General features: G+C 45.3%; 1 protein-coding gene and 1 long non-coding RNA gene across 2 annotated transcripts in view; one reads left to right on the top strand and one right to left on the bottom strand.

Annotated features, from left to right (window-relative positions):
- The first annotated feature begins 7,132 nt into the window (after window positions 1-7,132).
- LOC126996801 (uncharacterized) lies at window positions 7,133-13,420 on the top strand. The gene is made up of 3 exons (XR_007751611.1): window positions 7,133-7,339; window positions 8,407-8,520; window positions 13,282-13,420. It is a non-coding gene; the product is annotated as an uncharacterized LOC126996801 (long non-coding RNA).
- LOC126996800 (PDZ domain-containing RING finger protein 4-like) overlaps window positions 11,258-19,595 on the bottom strand; it is a 35,601-nt gene continuing 27,263 nt past the window's right edge. The window contains exon 10 of the mRNA XM_050857663.1: window positions 11,258-15,197. Coding sequence (XP_050713620.1) covers window positions 14,778-15,197 — 420 coding nt within the window. The 3' untranslated portion in view covers window positions 11,258-14,777. The remainder of the gene's footprint in view (window positions 15,198-19,595) is intronic.

Here is a 19,595-nt window from a genome sequence, read left to right as displayed (position 1 = left end):
ACAGGTGGAGGCTTGATCCTCGTTTTACCGGCGGTACTAGGGACGGCACCAGTAACCTGTCACCTTACTGCACCCACACCTCACTCCACCTGTCATGCGGACATTAACCGTTGCTTTACTCTATTGAGAGAGAGAGAGAGAGAGAGAGAGAGAGAGAGAGAGAGAGAGAGAGAGAGAGAAAGATAGATAGATAGATAGATAGATATTAGGGTAGGCGGTGGCCGAACTGGTAGCATACTGGGCCCACATTCACCGCGTGATAGACGACGCGGGTTCGAATCCTCACGCTACCACTCGGATTTTTCAGTCACCGCCGAGTGGCTTAAAACTACCCACATGCTGTCCTGAAGACCACCCATCAACCCGGACTCTAGAGGAAGCCGTCCAAACGAATCAAGAACGAGTTCCGGGGGCCAGCATGAGCCAATGCAAGATGGCGCCACTATAAACACTGCCTGCCAGAACGGGCTGGGCCGACCAATATATATATATATATATATATATATATATATCTATATCTCGCCATATATATAGATATATATATATATATATATATATATATATATATATATATATATATATATATATATATATATATATATATATATATATATATATATATATATATATATATATATATATATATATATATATATATATATATATATATATATATATATATATATATATATATATATATATATATATATATATATATATATATATATATATATATATATATATATATATATATATATATATATATATATATATATATATATATATATATATATATATATATATATATATATATATATATATATATATATATATATATATATATATATATATATATATATATATATATATATATATATATATATATATATATATATATATATATATATATATATATATATATAGTTATATAGTTATATATAGTTATATATATATATATATATATATATATATATATCTATATATAACTATCTAACTATATATATATTTTTTTTACAACAAAGGATGCAGCTCAAGGGCACACAAAAAAAGAAAACAATAATAAAAAAAAAGCCCGCTACTCGCTGCTCCTAAAAAAGAAACAAAAGAGGTGGCCGAAAGGAAGATCAAATACGAGAGGAGAGGTGTCCTGATACCCTCCTCTTGAAAGAGCTCAAGTCGTAGGCAGGAGGAAATACAGATGAAGGAAGATTGTTCCAGAGTTTACCAGCGTGAGGGATGAAAGAGTGAAGATGCTGGTTAACTCTTGCATAAGGGGTTTGGACAGTATAGGGATGAGCATGAGTAGAAAGTCGAGTGCAGCGGGGCCGCGGGAGGGGGGGAGGCATGCAGTTAGCAAGTTCAGAAGAGCAGTCAGCGTGGAAATATCGATAGAAGATAGAAAGAGAGGCAACATTGCGGCGGAATTTAAGAGGTAGAAAACTATCAGTATGAGGAGGAGAGCTGATGAGACGAAGAGCCTTAGCCTCCACTCTGTCCAGAAGAGCTGTGTGAGTGGAGCCCCCCCACACATGAGATGCATACTCCATACGAGGGCGGACAAGGCCCCTGTATATGGACAGCAACTGTGCAGGGGAGAAGAACTGGCAGAGACGGTACAGAACGCCAAGCCTCGAGGAAGCTGATTTTGTAAGAGATGAGATATGAAGTTTCCAGTTGAGATTTTGAGTTAAGGATAGACAGAGGATGTTTAGTGTTGAGGAAGGTGATAGCTGGGTGTTGTCAAAGAATAGGGGATAGTTGTTTGGAAGATTGTGTCGAGTGGATGGGTGGAGAAACTGTGTTTTTGAGGCGTCGAAGGACACCAGGTTCTTCTTGCCCCAATCGGAAATAATAGTAAGGTCTGAGGCTAAGCGTTCTGCAGCCTCCAGCCTTGAGTCGTTAAGTTCCTGAAGGGTGGGTCTTCTATTAAAAGAAGTTGAGTAATGCAGAGTGGAATCATCGGCGTAGGAATGGATAAGACAGTTCGTTTTGGAAAGAAGATCATCAATAAACAACAGAAAAAGAGTGGGAGATAGGACAGAACCCTGTGCGACACCACTGTTAATAGATTTAGGGGAAGAACAGTGACCGTCTACCACGGCAGAAATAGAACGGTCAGAAAGGAAACTGGAGATAAAGGTACAGAGAGAAGGATAGAAACCGTAGGAGGGTAGTTTAGAAAGCAAAGATTTGTGCCAGACCCTATCAAAAGCTTTTGATATGTCCAGCGCAATAGCAAAAGTTTCACCGAAACGGCTAAGAGAGGATGACCAAGAGTCAGTTAAGAAGGCTAGGAGATCACCAGTAGAACGCCCCTTGCGGAACCCATACTGGCGATCAGATAGAAGGTCAGAAGTGGAAAGGTGCTTTTGAATCTTCCGGTTAAGGATTGATTCAAAAGCTTTAGATGGACAAGAAAGTAAAGCAATAGGACGGTAGTTTAAGGGATTGGAGCGGTCACCCTTCTTAGGTACAGGCTGTATGAAGGCATACTTCCAGCAAGAAGGAAAGGTAGATGTTGACAGGCAGAGGCGAAAGAGTTTGACCAGGCAGGGTGATAGCACGGAGGCACAGTTTTTAAGGACAATAGGAGGCTCTCCATCAGGTCCATAAGCCTTCTGAGGATTGAGGCCAGAGAGGGCATAGAAAACATCATTTTGAAGAATCTTTATAACAGGCATAAAGGAGTCAGAGGGGGGATGAGTAGGAGGAATATGCCCAGAATCGTCCAGAGTGGAGTTTTTAAAAAAAGCTTGAGAGAAGATTTCAGCCTTAGAGATAGATGAGACGGCAGTGTTGCCGTCAGGACTGAGAGTGGAGGAAAGATGAAGAAGTGAAGTTGGAGGAGATGTTTTGGCTAGATGCCAGAAGTCACGGGAAGAGTTAGAAAAAGCAAGGTTTTGACATTTTCTATTAATGAAAGAATTTTTGGTTAGTCGGAGAATAGATTTGGCACGATTTCGGGCAGAAATGTAAAGTTCATAATTAGCATTAGTTTGAAGGCTCTGGTACCTTTTGTGAGCTACCTCTCTATCATTGACAGCACGAGAACAAGCGTGATTAAACCAAGGCTTTTTAGCGTGAGGAGTAGAGAAAGAACGAGGAATGTATGCCTCCATTCCAGAGACAATCACCTCTGTGATGCGCGGAGCACACACAGAGGGGTCTCTATCCTGGAAGCAATAATCATTCCACGGGAAATCGGAAAAGTACATCCTCAGGTCGTCCCACCGAGCTGAAGCAAAATGCCAGAAGCATCGCCTCTTCGATGGGTCCAGAGGGTGTACAGGAGCGATAGGACAGGATACAGAAATAAGATTGTGATCGGAGGAGCCCAACGGAGAGAACAGTTTGACAGAATAAGCAGAAGGGTTTGAGGTAAGGAAGAGGTCTAGAATGTTGGGCCGATCTCCAAGACGGTCGGGAATACGTGTAGGGTGCTGGGCCAACTGCTCTAGGTCGTTGAAGATAGCAAAGTTGTAGGCTTGTTCACCTGCAATTGGACTGAGACTAGTGAGAGAATTTTTACCGAAAATTCTGCCTCATGCTATAATACTTCCTAGCTATTTACTGTTAGGCACGGTAGGAGGAGGCTTGCTTTGTTGACTATTATTTTGGGTATCATTAGAGGGTAAGCCTGACTTCTGGCATCTAGCCAAAAATATCTCCTCCAATTTCACCTCTTCCTCTTTCCCTCCTCTCCTTAACCCTGATGGCAGCACCGCCATCTCATCTGTCTCTAAGGCTGTACTCTTTGCCCAAACTTTCTGTAAGAACTCCACCTTGGACGATTCTGGGCATATTCCTCCTACTCATCCCCCTTTTGACTCCTTTATGCCTGTTATTATGATTCTTCCTAATGATGTTTTCTATGCCCTCTCTGGCCTCAACTCTCAGAAGGCTTATGGACCTGATGGAGTGCCTCCTATTGTCCTTAAAAACTGTGCTTCTGTGCTGACACCCTGCCTGGTCAAACTCTTTCGTCTCTGCCTGTCAACATCTATCTTTCCTTCCTACTGGAAGTATGCCTTTGTACAGCCTGTGCCTAAGAAGGGTGACCGTTCCAATCCCTCAAACTACCGCCCTTTAGCTTCACTCTCCTGTCTATCTAAAGCTTTTGAATCAATCCTTAACCGGAAGATTCAAAAGCACCTTTCCACTTCTAACCTTCTATCTGATCGCCAGTATGGATTCCGCAAGGGGCGTTCTACTGGTGATCTTCTTGCTCTCTTAACTGACTCTTGGTCATCCTCCTTTAGCCGTTTCGGTGAAACTTTCTCTGTTGCGCTAGACATATTGAAAGCCTTCGATAGAGTCTGGCACCAGTCTTTGCTTTCCAAACTGCCCTCTTTCGGATTCTATCCCTCTCTCTGTTCCTTTATCTCCAGTTTCCTTTCCAGCCGTTCTAGCTCTGCGTTGGTAGACGGTCACTGCTCTTCCCCTAAACCTATCAACAGTGGCGCTCCACAGGGCTCTGTCCTATCACCCACTCTCTTCCTGTTATTCATCAATGATCTTCTTTCCATAACAAACTGTCCTGTCCACTCGTACGCTGACGATTCCACTCTGCATTATTCAACTTCTTTCAATAGAAGACCATCACAACAGGAAGTACACGACTCCAGACTGGAGGCTGCAGAACGGTTAACCTCAGACCTTGCTATCATTTCCGATTGGGGCAGAAGGAACCTTGTGTCCTTCAATGCCTCAAAAACTCAATTTCTCCACCTATCAACTCGACACAATCTTCCAAACACCTATCCCCTATTCTTCGACAACACTCAGCCGTCACCTTCTTCAACACTAAACATCCTCGGTCTATCCTTAACTCAAAATCTCAACTGGAAACTTCATATCTCCTCTCTCGCTAAATCAGCTTCCTCGAGGTTGGGCCTTCTGTATCGTCTCCGCCAGTTCTTCTCTCCCGCGCAGTTGCTATCCATATACAGGGGCCTTGTCCGCCCTCGTATGGAGTATGCATCTCACGTGTGGGGGGGGCTCCATTCACATAGCTCTTCTGGACAGAGTGGAGGGTATAAGGTTCTTCGTCTCATCAGCTCTCCTCCTCCAACTGATAGCCTTTTACGGCTTAAATTCCGCCGCGATGTTGCCTCTCTTTCTATCTTCTATCGATATTTCCACGCTGACTGCTCTTCTGAACTTGCTAATTGTATGCCTCCTCCCCTCCCGCGGCCCCGCTGCACACGCCTTTCTACTCATGCTCATCCCTATACTGTCCAAACCCCTTATGCAAGAGTTAACCAGCATCTTCACTCTTTCATCCCTCACGCTGGTAAGCTCTGGAACAATCTTCCTTCATCTGTATTTCCTCCTGCCTACGACTTGAACTCTTTCAAGAGGAGGGTATCAGGACACCTCTCCTCCCGAATTTGATCTTGCTTTCGGCCACCTCTTTTGATTCTTTTTTTGGGAGCAGCGAGTAGCGGTTTTTTTTTTATTATTGTTTTCTTTTTTTGTGCCCTTGAGCTGCCTCCTTTGTTGTAAAAAAAAAAAAAAAAGCCATAACTGAATCAAATGTAGAATATTTGGACTGATTTCTGCGCTCCGTCGAGTGTATATAACGACTGCTGGTAATCCAAATAGTAATAATCAGAGTATTTCTTCATGAGGACATTATTTGAAGTTGTTTTAGTTGTGCAGTATGGGCTGTTTTATATAGCTCTTGCACACCCACCTACCCCTGTTATGTTTTTGTATTAACCACATTTGAGTGACGACCCCGAGACAGCTGGGCTTTCATGCTCTTAGGAGAAGCAATTTATGTATTTGCACAAAAGTAGTAGACAGGTACAAATCATATTTTGCTGTTATTCATATGTGTTGATTTGATTGCATTGAGTAATTTCATTTACTATTTTCCAGCAAACCCATGTTCAGAATTAGTTGGTTGGCTGGCTATTCATGGCCTATGGAACCAGTGCATTATTTTCAGTAGGGTGAAAAATAACTTGTGTTTTTGTAGTTTTCAAAAAGCAATAAACCAGGATTTAGTTTTAAGTACATATTTTTTGCCTCAGGTTGTTGTTGGTGATTCCTAGGCTGCCTGGCCCCTGAGAAAGGTCATTGCCAAGACTGGGCTTTCTTACTGTGCTCTCATGGAGTGTATTCCATGTTGTTGGCACATCTGCCTGATAAATTTGCCTTGGGTTGATAAGCATGGATACTGTACTTAGGCCAACAGGATGATAGTTCCTGCTGCCCACAGATCCATTGTTGGAGCTCAAATGACATCCCTATGTACATCAGTTTATTGCCTTTTGTTGAAAGTAATTTCTTGGTTTCAAATCCTTGAAAGGTGACTTTCAAGGATTTGAAACCAAGAAATTACTTTCAACAAAAGGCAATGAACTGATGTAGCCTACATAGGGATATCATTTGAGCTCCAACAATGGATATGTGGGCAGCAGGAACTATCATCCTGTGCATCTAGGGGAATGTTGCCCATGCATGCCCATATGGTTACCACATGGGGCCCACTCTGCCCACCTGGGCCCCACACAGATACCTTGTTGCATCCCCCATCTGGGGTCCGTGTGGGCAAATGTGGGGCCCATATTTGCCTATCCGGGGCCCACCAAGATTGCCCAACTGGGAACCCATATTTTTGCCCACATTTTCCCATATGTTGCCCACAAGGGGCCCACATTTTTTGCTAGCTGGGCATGGCAGGCACCTCCCATCTCCTTTATTGTATTTTTATACAACATTAAACCTACAACTCATTAATATCAGCTAAATTAAAGTAAACAATGGATGTATTCCCTTCTCGCATTGATTACCAAGAATTTGTAGCTACATTACCTTATCAACCATCATAATTATTTCATTAAATAGAAAGTGGTACATTTTGTGGTACATTTTTTAAATTTAGTGGTACGAATAGTACTTTTTCAGTGCAGCATGCGGTGCATTTTTTTTTTTTTCGAGGTGGCAACACTGTAACATGCGATCAGTTTGTCATTCCTGACGTCACACCAAGACGTTTTGGGGCCGAGACTAACAACGCCCCTTCCTCGCCCTGGTTTGTGGGAGCGAGCTCACTCTCCACGAGCGACATCGTCCCTTTCAGGTGAGGAAAGAGCCGTTCACGGTGTTCAACTCACTTTGGCTATAATTAATACTATAACTGAGACTGGGATTCTCACGAGCGACATCGCCCCTTTCAGGTGCGCCAAAGGCAAGCCTGACAGATGGGAAGCTGGGCGTCTCCCAGACCAAGGCCAACATGCAGCAGTAAACACTTTTGAAGCTGCGTTGTGGGGGATTGCCTGTGGCAGGGTGTGTGAAGAGAGGAAGGAAGGAGAAGGCCAAAAGGGTGGTATGTGTGTCGTTCTCAGGGGTAACAATGGATAAGCGCAAACACTCACTAGTTTTAGTTAGGACTTAATTAAGGTGTGGAATGGTGGAGTCTGTGTTTCCCCGTGTGGGTGGAAACAATTATGATGGTGCTACTTATTCCCATGTGTGCATGTTAGTTTAAGGTGTTAATGTTAACCTGTGTTCATGGTATTTATAAGTGTAATTAGTGATGTAAGATACGTAAGCTAACCTCTAATCAGTGGACCCTGTCCAATGACCCTTAGTTCACCATCAGAATCTCTACACAATAATTACCTCAAGTAACATTCTTAAAGTCGCATTACCTATATTACTTGGGCAGGTGATGATCCTGTGTGCGATAATGGTGCCTTATAAGACTGGGTGAATAAACTACTAATTTTACTCTGTGGTTCAAATGATCAATAATTAATTCTACTTTGAGGTATAATGAACCTACATAATTAATTAAAAGAGTGCCCATGAACGGCACGACAGAGTCGGTCAATTGCTTCTCATCAAGAACACAAGCTAACTTTGTTTCTTACCTTCATGGCAGTGATGGAGAAATTCCTTTGTATCATCATTTGGTCATGTCTCAAACCTCTGCAAAACATTTTTAGGATTTTTTTTCTCCTACAAGAACATGATATGGGTCCTGTCCATTGTGTGTCTCATGTTGCTTGGATGTACTAGAGTCCCAGTCTGGTGAAAATTATACAGTGCATGATGGTGCATGAGCCCTCTCCATAGTCACTTTGCTGCATCTCTGCAGATCACACCAAATGTTCCTTCATATGTCTTAGGGTCTGTGCAGGTGTGGATCCAGGAAAAAAGTCTGGGGGAGCCTGATATCAGGATTTTTTGGGGTGGAAGGGGCATTAGTATTAGAGTTTTGTTGTTATAGCCGCAGCACGCTTTTGAGCTAATTTTCCTGTATCCGCTCATGACCATGGGGGGGCCCAGGCCTTCTGGGCCCCCCCTTGGATCCGCCAATGGGTCTGTGTGAGCCTGTAGCCAACCTTCTGGGCTTTTCATTCTCCCTTTCAATGCTGTTATTGTTTCCAGGCCAGAAGCTGCGCAGCGGTCACACAACACAGTCAAGAATATGACATTTCCTCACCAAAGTTGTGTCATTGGAAACACAATATGAAGACAGAAGATGAACACTCGCCTGCTGAGGTAAGATGATGAAAATTATGAAAATTTAAGTGTGTATTTATTTTAACTTCTTCAGCACATATATAGTTTCAGTGATTCAGTGCTTGAGAAATCTTTTATTTTTTCCTTGAATGAGAAGTGAGAAAAGTTGACTTGTTTGGTCATTTGGGAATCTCGTCAAATTTCTGTTAATTGGAGACAGAATATTCTGGTGTCAAGATGGGCAATTTACCATCCTGTGGGCCTCAGCAGGTTGTACAGTGGAGGCGGGTCACTGACACGATAGCTTTCCTTACACCACCTTCCCCAAGGATCACAAGCATCCTGGCACACCATGGACACTTTTCCCCCCATATATTCCATACTTATACAGAGGACTGAGCTGCCTAAACTCATCTACCTCTTCTTCACCCAGCCACATGGTACATCTTGCTTGTGCCATCCACCATAACACTGACCCTCATGATAACTGTCTCAAGCCCATAGTACATGCTTCCCTTCTCATACTTCAGTTATATAATTTTTTCATTGCCCTCTTGTACCATAATATAACAGAGAAAATTACAATGCTAATTTTAGCCATTTATTCTTTAAAGTTGTTCACAGAAAGCTAATTGGGAAAAAGGTCTGGATTTTGTTGGAGCTGATATCAAGGGGATGGCCAAGGAAGGCGGAACATGTATGTAGGTACTGTGGGCATGAGACAGTCGTCATGAGGGTCATCATTGTTATGGTGGACTGCAGAAGCAAGATGCACAGTGTGGCTGTGTGAAGAAGTGGATAAGTTTTGAAAAGAATCAGTTCAATCCTGTGTAGGTGTGGAATATATGGAGGGGAAAGAATTGAACTGTGGCAGGGTGTTTGTGATCCTTGGGGAAGGCAGCACAAGGAAGGCTATATTGTGTTAGTGGCCCGCCTGAGTGGAAAGACCCTCAACTTCATTAAGCTGTTGTACCTCTGCTTGACTGTGTAGAGACCTTCCTTTCTGGCTGATCATGCGAGTATTTCCCCTTTTCTGAGCTGGATCTATTTCTCTTTTATATTGAGACTAATTTAAGATGATATGTAATTCGAACAGTTTCAAGGACTAAGTAATACTGTCCAGGAAGAAGTACATAGTGTGAGTGTATGAGTCTTGGTATGGGTGTGACAGTGAGGGGAGTGAGTTGTGTGGCTGAGTGGTGAAGTATGGTACTTTGAGGTGTTTGGACATGTGAAAGCAATGAATGAGGATGACTTTGTAAAGAGTGAATGAAAGCAAGACTGGGGGAAAGAATACCAAAGAAAGACCAACTGTGAAAGAGATGAAGTAAGTGAGTAAGTAACGAGAGAAGAAAGCGTGGGTAGACGAGGGCGAGGGAGCAATGTATGATGGTATTGTGTACATTAATGGTCTGCTCTCGACATGGAAAATCATTAGAGCATTTTGTGTTTTAGTAAGCTTTCTGGGAGATAATAAAAGTTCAGGTTAAGTTGAGGGCATCCACTATAGCTGCAAGTGGGCCAATGGGTCGTCATAAACCTCATCACATAACATTAGATAGTGCATAGTAGGTATAGATGAGTCTAACTTTAACTAGGCTTTTCATGCTTTTTGAAATTGGTGCTTGTGCCCATGTGACTATATATGGGAACATTGCTGAAGGGGAGCATGTCTGAAATCTCCAATGTTTCCTGTTCTAACACACTCTCTGCTTATTTCAATTTCTTGCTTGCTAACTCTTTCCAATATTCATCTATTATGCTAATCCATTTTACTTGTGGTCTTTTCCTGGTAACATTTCCCTCACTCCTGCTCAAGAGGGCCATGGCTGAAGTCTGCAATTTTTCACACACACACACATACACACATACACTGTTTCTTCAATCCCTTCCCTGCCAACTTTGCAATACTCATCTGCTCTGTTGATCCATTGTAATGATGGTCCTCTGTTGGTAACATTTCCTTTCAATTTGTTCTCATGCATTAGTCACAAACTTATCCTTATTAACATTCCCCAAGCATCTCAAGAGCAGCTCACTTCACTCATTCCACCACTCCACTGTCCACTCCCCTTGCTGACACACACACACACACACACACACACACACACGGCCCGGTAGCTGAGTGGATAGAGCATCTATCTCACAACCGGAAGGACTGGGGTTCAATTCCCTGGCCGGGTGAAAATAAGTTGGGTTCATCTTCTTTCACGTGTAGCCCCTGTTCACCTAGCAGTGAGTAGGTACGCGACGTAAGGCAAGGAGTTGTGACCTTGTTGTCGCGGTGTGTTGTGTGTGAGTGGTCTCAGCCCTACCCGAAGATCAGTACTATGAGCTCTGTGCTCTTCTGTAGGGGAACGGCTGGCTGTCTTGAGAGAGACCCGCAGCAGACCAAGAGGTGAATTACACACACACACATACACACACACACCGTGGCACAACTGGTTAGAGCATTGCGCTGCCAGGCTTCACGGCCTGACAGGGCGGCGGTTTGAGCCCGCTCAGGCCAGATTCTTTCCGTTGATTATAGGAGTGGTTACTGTCCCCCCTTGAGCAAGGGGGATGGGGTGTGTGGTGTGTGAAGTCCCGGCAGTACCCAGAGATCGACGATAAAGAGCACTTGCTCATGTCAGGAGGGTACCTGCTGGCGATTACAAGTCCAACATGTGATCATGCCGTGGTGAATTACACACACACACACACCAAATAGCTGTTGCCACTCACAGCAACCAAAGAGGACAATGCACCATGTAAAAAGGAGACAGAAAATCCATACTAAATATCAATGATTTACTTTCAAGCATAACATATTCTTAAACTGCCATATTCAATATAAAGCTTTTTTGTTCCTATACACAAATATACATCAATATAGAGTATGCATAAATTTTTAAAATCACCAAGGGAGGGAAGAGAGGGAGACTAGTGGTGTGGCGGCCGCTGGCGTGGGGCGGCTGCTGCCTCGGCGAACACAGTGGCCTGACGGAGCGGACTGGGCTGTGGTGGCCAGTCCGTGCCCTCCGCTCCAGTTACCTTGCTCACCCAGGGACCTGCCGTGGCCGTGTGTGGGTAGGCAGGGCTCTTCATTACTTCCCCAAGGGGAGATTCAGGGGTCGACTTTTTACTCATTTTCTGAAGGGCGTATTTAGAAGTCTGCTTTTTATGATTTTTTTTTCTGAAGGGGAAATGTAAGGGGTCATTTTTTTACCATTATTTTCTGGTGGGCAAATTTGGGGGTTGACTTTTTAGTTATTTTCTGAAGGGCAAATTTAGGGGATCAAATTTTAACCGTATTTTTTTTTAACGGTAAATTTAGGGGATCAACTTTTTGCAATTATTTTTAAGAGCGGGGTAAATTTTTTTCCATTATTTCCTGAAGGCAGCTTCAAGGGGATCAATTTTGTATAATTATTTTTAAGTGCAAATTGTTGTTGATATGGTGGCACTCTGGAAAACTTGAGTTGAGGTTTATGAAGGAAATCCTGTACTGCCAAGAGTCAAGAATGCATGTCAACCTTCACCATGGCCGAGCTTCATTCTCCTGCCACAGTTCACAAGGGGACTGTCAGGGTGGCTGCTTCAGTGTATGGAGCAGCACGACATTTACTGGTCCTTCGGTCTGGAGTCATGTTGTGAATGCCAGACAAGGGATGGTAAGTGCAGTGCAGAAGCAGATTTGTAAGTCCACCATTTTCAAAGTTATATTTCCCCCGGTTGTGATAGGTAACTGGAGTGGTGTGGTGCACATGGACTGGCCAGCACACCCTCAGCCTTGCAGGAACAACAACAACAACAAAAAGAAGAGCTATGTAGGAAACACAACTGTGCTCAATGCTTTGAAGCCACAGAAAGTCGGATGAATGACGCTTTTGATGCGCGCGGCACAGACAAAATCCTGAAGATACAAAACCCGACCAGCGCTTGGAGGGACACGGCGGCGCCTCCAATGTGTGTGTAGACTTGATTCACTGACATGTTGATTTTTTTGCTTTTATTACACATGTAAACACCAAGTATAAAACAGTGTGTGTGTGTGTGTGTGTGTGTGTGTGTGTAGTCTTATATTTTCTTAACAGGGATGAGCTATACAAGTTATATTCAGCCTCCTGATAAATTTTTCTATACATTTCTTTATTTGTTTTTAAAGCTCTGTATGTTGTCTGCAAACACCATCTCCTCTGCTAGACTGTGTGTGTGTGTGTGTGTGTGTGTGTGTGTGTGTGTGTGTGTGTGTGTGTGCACATACATATATGATGGTGCACACGTGTGGACGAGTTGAGTGAGCAGCATTCAGTGTTATGTACAAAACTTGCTGGTGGAGCCGAGCCAAGAGTGTAATGCTCACAGGGCTGCCAGAGACTGTTCTGTGTCTCTGGTCTGGGCAGCGAGTGCATGGGAGTGGCAGCGTTTGTGGGCTGGAGGGTGTGAGGGTGGCTGTGTCTCATGGTAACTATTGGGTGCCGGCCCAGGAACACTGGCACCCATGCACTGGCTGGGAAATGCTGCGTCTTTCTGCCTGCCTGTCCACCCACCGCCCTGCCTGGGTCATGTGGGCATGGCTTGGTCTACCACCTCTTAGGCACCCTTTACAGTAGTGCATGTGTCAGGGAAAAACTTGAGTCATTTTGAGTGGTTATAGAAAATATTGTGCAAATAAATGATCATTTTGATACTTTATATTCAAACTTTATATTCAAGCTGAAGGTCAATATTCCAAAGCAGTGTTTCTCCTGACACGTGCTGCGTGCAGAGGTGCTCACAGGTGGGCAGCACACCCTGTACACACTCTTATCTTTCCAGGGTGTTGCCGGTGGCCACTCCAGGCAAGCAGGGGTGAGAACGCTGCCTTCTATCACGCTGCAGAAGGAAGAAGAGGACTTTGCCTGCCTTTGCTGCTCTGCCCCTCCACAGTGAAGGGGCAAGCATGCTTCATCTATCCCTTCACTCAGCTGCCGGGAGTGAGCGAGTGGCTGCAGTCTGTTCCTAGCATCACTCAGCATCGGAGGTGAGTGCAGCCTCTGTCTGGAGCATCGCTTCACAACAGGTGCAAATTAGGAGCCTCAACCTGTTTACAAAGGATGCACAAACCATTCTCTTTATGACACACTGCTCCATTCTCTCCTGTACAAACCACTTATTTACAAGAAACTTATGAAGAGAACTAGGTTGCACTATAGAGCTAACGTTAACAGCTGGGGTGCCGGGTGGAGGAGGGCGAGGGAGGGAGTTTGGAGTTTTTGGTAGATCAGCTGTCATTCATTATGCCTCCAGGGGTGCCCGAGGGTAGCGGTCACCATCAGCCTCAGGGTGGGGATACACACAAGACCTCGGCCAGGGAGGGAGAGCAACGGCTGGGCATCGCTGTGACTACTGAAGCGCCAACACACACACGCACACACACGAAGATGGTCTACTCAATGCAGTGAATAGCAAGGTCTCCGTAGTGAATAGCAAGTCCTCCATAGGGAACTCGCACGCTAAGCCAGGAAAGCTTGTGTCCTGGGAACAGGCTCAGCCCTAAACCATGAGGCTGCCGCTGGACACTGGCGGTGAGGGCGTGGGTGTGGAGAGTCTTGCATAAACTTTGCTCAAGGATATATTTCAGTCTCAGAATTTAAAAAAAAATTTGATAAGATTAAAATGATATTATTACATTCCTTTAAAAGCAAAACTTTGTTTTATAGTCATGTTTACTATGAAAATGTTTAGTACTACAAATTTGTTCAAGAACTGTGCAGGATACAGTGAGTGCCAAAGCAAGTGGCCTGAAGGTTCAATGATTGTCCGGTGAAGCTGAAGACTGAAAATTCTTCTCAGATGAATTTAGAAGCTGTGTTTGTAGGCAAAGGAAGTGTCTCAGTATTTACATGTTTATCAAAGTGAACATGTGGATTTTTATCACAATGAGACAGTCAATTGTTTGTATAAAACAGCAATTTTTCCTTCTGCAGGGCCAGATTATGTCTCTGAACAATGCACGTGGGAGGCCCAGTGGGTGCAGGCGGCGCGGCAACGATTGCGCTGCACTCGAGAGTGAACCGAGTGAGTGTTGCCACAACCTGCTTCACTCTGAGGTTAGAGAAACAGTGTGAGCAAGGAGAGATGCTGGTGTAGTCACATGCTCTGATCTATTGTGGGTCCCTCCTCCCCTTGGGTCACCGGACCAGGCCGCACATGGCAAGTGCTTCGTGTTTAGGGGTCAGAGTGCACCTGTGCAGCGGCTGCGTCACCCAAAGGAAGGAAGCGATCGGTATCACTTATAAGTAACTCGTGTGACGCGAGGTCTTGGTGTGCCCTCAGACGGTGGTGACGGAGAGGAGGCCTTTCACCAGCTGCTGGCCGGCCTGGTGTGGCGGCGGGGGCGGGTTGAGCGGCACCACGGGCGTCCTCACTCCATAGGGCGGCTCCTCCGGCTCACGCTTCCTGGAGGACGACACTTTCCTGTGGGAGGCGTCCAGGGTGGCCGAGGTCTTCCTTCTGCTGGAGTGGTCCCGCCAGAGCGCCTGGTGAAGGCCGTTCTCGAGGGTGCTGGGACGTGGGGGCGGCTGCACGGGCTCCTCAGGGGGAAGGTGTGCTGTAGGGGCCTGGGACTGTGCTGCCTGGGGCTGGGGCTGCTGCTGTTGGTGCTGGCGACGCAGCAGCTCATGTCGCCGCCGTCGCTCTCGCTCTTTCTCCAGGTGACGCTTGCGCTCCTCCCGACTCCAGTAGCGGCCAAGCTGTGGAGGGAGAGTGGGTGAGTCACGGCTGGCCGCAGCAGGCTGGTAATGGGGCGTCTAACTTTGTAAACCAACACATGACTAACACAAGTATCTGTAGTACTAGTAGAACTTGAGTTACAGCAAGGTTTGGGACCAACAGGCCAGATGTAAGTCGAAATTTACATAGAAATATTATTCAAATGTCTGGGCCTTGAGTCCTCCCTACTCCCCCACCTTTGTCCTCACAAGCTTGCATCACCCCAGCCCTGCACTTGGTTGACCCTTTAGCCACACAGTGTTGTGCAATGTTACAAAATTGAGCTACCAAGTTGTGCCAAGGTGGTGGTGTTAGCCAAATGCCCCACCAAGTCACTGTGCTGTGTTGTAGGGAGGAGGGGGGGAGCACATTGCTTACAAAGGATACATTGTAGTTAAATAAGTAGTCAGTATCACCTCTGCTGCATCTTCTTACCGTCTGTGAATGTTTTGTTCAACTATGATTGCTGTTTCTGGTGAACAATCGCCTGTAAGAGCTGCTGTGGGAAGATTGTGAGATGCCTTTCACAATGCCCATCAGCTTTCTTTCACCTTACGGAGCAGGCAGGCAAAGTACAACAACGAGCACAAAATGTGAAGCAGACACAGAAGCCAATGCTGCCGCACTTTGGCAAGCACACTACTGAGTTGCTACTGTAGCATCCTCAGTCTTGGGCTAGGCACAGTATTTTGTCTCCTCTGCTTGCCTGAAACATGTTGTTCATTGTGTGGGGAGTTGTGGCAGCTAATGGGTGAGCTGAATGCATCTCAGGCTTGTAAACAGTGCAGGGAACTGGGTAAACTCACTCTACCTTTGCTCAGCTAGAGTGCTAGCCAACTGGGGCATGTTGAATCTAGCAGCATGCTTGTTTAGCAGACTGTAGGCCTATAAACTGATAGAGTAGCGACTAGTGACTGTAGTGTTGGAGTGCTTACAGCATGAGTTTCACAGGCAACTAAGCGTGAAGCGTGGGTGGACTGGCCCAGCCACTCACCCTTCCCCCTCCTGCCTCACCCAGCGTGAGTGGACAGTGGCGGGGTATGGATGGGGGGGGAGGTAGGAAGTGTGGGATTTATATGTAAACATACAGCTGCTCTACCCACGGCAGGATATTTGAAATGTCAGCTCATTACTTAAACCAAGTATTAACTAATATTGGGCTGGTCATAAATGAAAGGTCATAATCCACTTGAGGACTACCTTTATGTACTTTGACACAGGCAGTCTTTAACAAGCTTGTAGTTCAATTGCAGTTTGTTTGCATTTTACAAAGGTATAATATGTTCATATTTAATACGGATAGTCCTCGTTATGATGTATGTGACTTACAACCACTTGCAATTACGAACAGGCCAATAATATCAGTAATATATGGTTAAGGGTTGCCACTTCAAATATCCTGCCACGGGTAGAGCAGCCATTTGTTTACAAAGCTCCCCACCCCCATACACTGCTGTTGTCCTCCCATGCTCACCTTACCCCAGCCCACCCACACTTCCTCCTCATTTGCCTGTGGAACTCAAGCTGTGAGTACTGCTCTTGCTACAGTCAGCTATACAACCATACAGTTTGATTTACCAGACTCCATTTGGCTGGCACGTGAATCGAAGAAGGGTGGAGTGAGTCCACAAAGTTATCTCCTCTGTTCTCAAGTCTCAGCTGTGTTGGGTTTACCTGTTAGCCCCATCACTCCCTGCAGGCGGTGGTCAGTGGGGAGGGGAGCCAAGCCAGACAGTCCATCAACTGTGCAACCAACATGGCTTCCCACAACAACAGCTCCCTCGTGACATTACTGCAGCAGTCCTTATGGGCAACTGAATGAAACATTCGCAGAAGGCAAAAAGATGCAACGAAGGTGATACTGGCCATTCATATAACTATGTGTCCTTTGTTCACAAACACTAATACTGCTATCTTGGCAAAACTAAGACTCGGTAACTCCATTGCTTAATGTTGAACATCTTTGCACACTTAACAGGTCAACCAGATGCAGGGCTGGGGCGGGGCAAGCACATGAGGACAGAGGGGGGGCGGAGGAGGGAAGGAGGAATGGGCACACTGCTCTATTGGCAGCAGGACATTTCATTGATATTATATCATATTCCTTAATTTAAATTTTGACTTACAACCAATTTGTCTTATGACTTGCCTCTCAGAACCAAAGCCCATGGTAACCCAAGTTACCTGTACCTACCATCCATAACTAAACAACACTACTACTTGGGTGTGCTCAGTGCTATTGTCACAGTGCATGTGTGTGGTACCATTGTAAATCATTGCTGACAGAAACAGTCAACAAATAGGTGCATACACAAGGAGGGGAGGGGGCATTGCCTTAGCCTGGGGTTCCTCTGGGCAAGTTTCCATGCAGGCCCCTCCCATGGTAATTACCTCATGGCAAGTCAGACCTACTCACTTGCTTGAACCATGACTACACACCTACCCTTCCCATTCCAATCCCTTTGACACAGCCATGAGTCATGTGGTCATGTGGGCATCTCCTTGATCTCCTCCACTCTGTACAGTCTCTCACAGAAACATCCCGGTGACAAGCAGGGTCAACTTCTGGGCTTCACAGACTATGCAGGTAATAGCTTCCAAGGAATATTTGCAGATTTGACACAAAATCATTTCAGCAATATCCCATGATTCTGTACAGGCACTTGTTACCAGAAGCATCAATCTGCCTTTTTGTCATTATTTAAAGTCCACATCTCACAGCCATAGAATATGACAAAGGAGAAGCAAATTGAAAATCCAGATCTTTGTTCTGCACAAATATCAACATCGCCATATACTCATGTTGATGAGTCCACAACACAGAGGGCCAAGCCAATCCACTGAGTGACTTCCTGGTAAGACCCACCAATTTTTTGCACTACACTTCCAAGGTATGTAAAATTTCTGGTGACCTCGGCAAGTGACAGATTCAAACCTGTCATTTGTGCTCCCTGTCTTACTGTATGGCTGTGAGACATGAACACTGGATAGTGGCTTGGAGAGGCGTGTTGATGCCTTTGGTACCAAGTGCCTTCGTAGGATCACAGGGTATTACTGGAAAGACTTTGTGTTGAACCAGCAACTTTCATCATGAAACTTAATCCAGGAACACAAACTCTGGCTATATGGGCACGTGGTGAACCTTCCGATCATCGATCCTGCTTATAGGGTTGTTTCAGTACGAAACAACCCTGAGTGGAGGGCACCAAGGGGGCACCCACACAACTCATGGCTGTGGTGAGGGGATTTGAATGGGAAGGTAAGGTGTATGGAGACTTGCTCAGGGGGACTGTCCAGGGTGGAGATGGTAAGTGAGTGCAGTGACACCCCCCTTATGCTCCCCAATAGTTGGGCGGAGATCCCACCATTCCGTTTTGATGGTGGCCATCAACGTAATGATGTCACGAACCTCCCCATATGAGAGTCCACAGTGGGAACCGGGTGTCGTTTTATCCTCCGTTGATGGCCGACATTGAATGTTTGAGAGATGAAATGGAGTAACTTTGTCTAGCGACGGCAGCGCTGGTGACCGTGCAGTGATGTTGAATATTCTAGATGTCATGAAAATATGAAATAGAAGTACTTGGATACAAAACATTATTTTTGCATTATGTATGTCTGTTTCGTGTGGTGATCAATAATTTCCTTTGAAAACTGTAAGTGTGACAGCAGCGCACACCATCGCACTATCAACCACCTTCTCTGCGTCCTCCACGAGGCGGCCTCTCCAGTAATAGGCGGTGCATCCAGAACCTGTGCTGCTTCCTGGCTGGCCCAGAAACAAGTACAAGGCAGCAATCAAGACAGCGTTACCGTCCATGCGGTCTGTGCTTTGTCTGTCAACAAACTTCTCGTGACGGCATCTGTCTTGTCTGCATTGAACAGCCGCTGGTTTTATGACATCATTGATGTCATTATCATTTACGGCCACCTACAGAACAGTACAGTGGGAACCCTGCTCTAGTTTGTAGGAGTGTACACTGCAACAAGAGACATGAGGCTCAGGGTGTGCTATAGCCTCACCCACAATATATTCAGAGTGACCTCAACCACAAATGGATGCAGTTTGCTGGAGAAGTCCATAGCTGCCCCATAAGATGGGCACCATTGTTCATGCCAGACCATTAGTAGGTGTACCCCCACCAATGATCTCACCACTGCCAGGCCTCTTCATCTCCCACTATATCCACCCTCAGGCTTCTGAGTTCATTTAACACGTTACCCGCGTTATGGCAACACCCAAGACTCTCCCCCATCGCGGCAACCTTCACGCCGCTCTCCCGCCAGTCACAGTGAAGCTATCGGGACGAAAACACGTACGTACCTTCTCTCCATCCCTATGACTCATATGCATTCATAAAAGTGGTGTCTCACCGGTG

The sequence above is a fragment of the Eriocheir sinensis genome, chromosome 11 (genome assembly GCF_024679095.1).
Source record: "Eriocheir sinensis breed Jianghai 21 chromosome 11, ASM2467909v1, whole genome shotgun sequence".
Classification (NCBI taxonomy): Eukaryota; Metazoa; Arthropoda; class Malacostraca; order Decapoda; family Varunidae; genus Eriocheir; species Eriocheir sinensis.
Note: the sequence above shows the minus strand (reverse complement) of the source record. Positions and strands in the feature narration are given on the sequence as shown.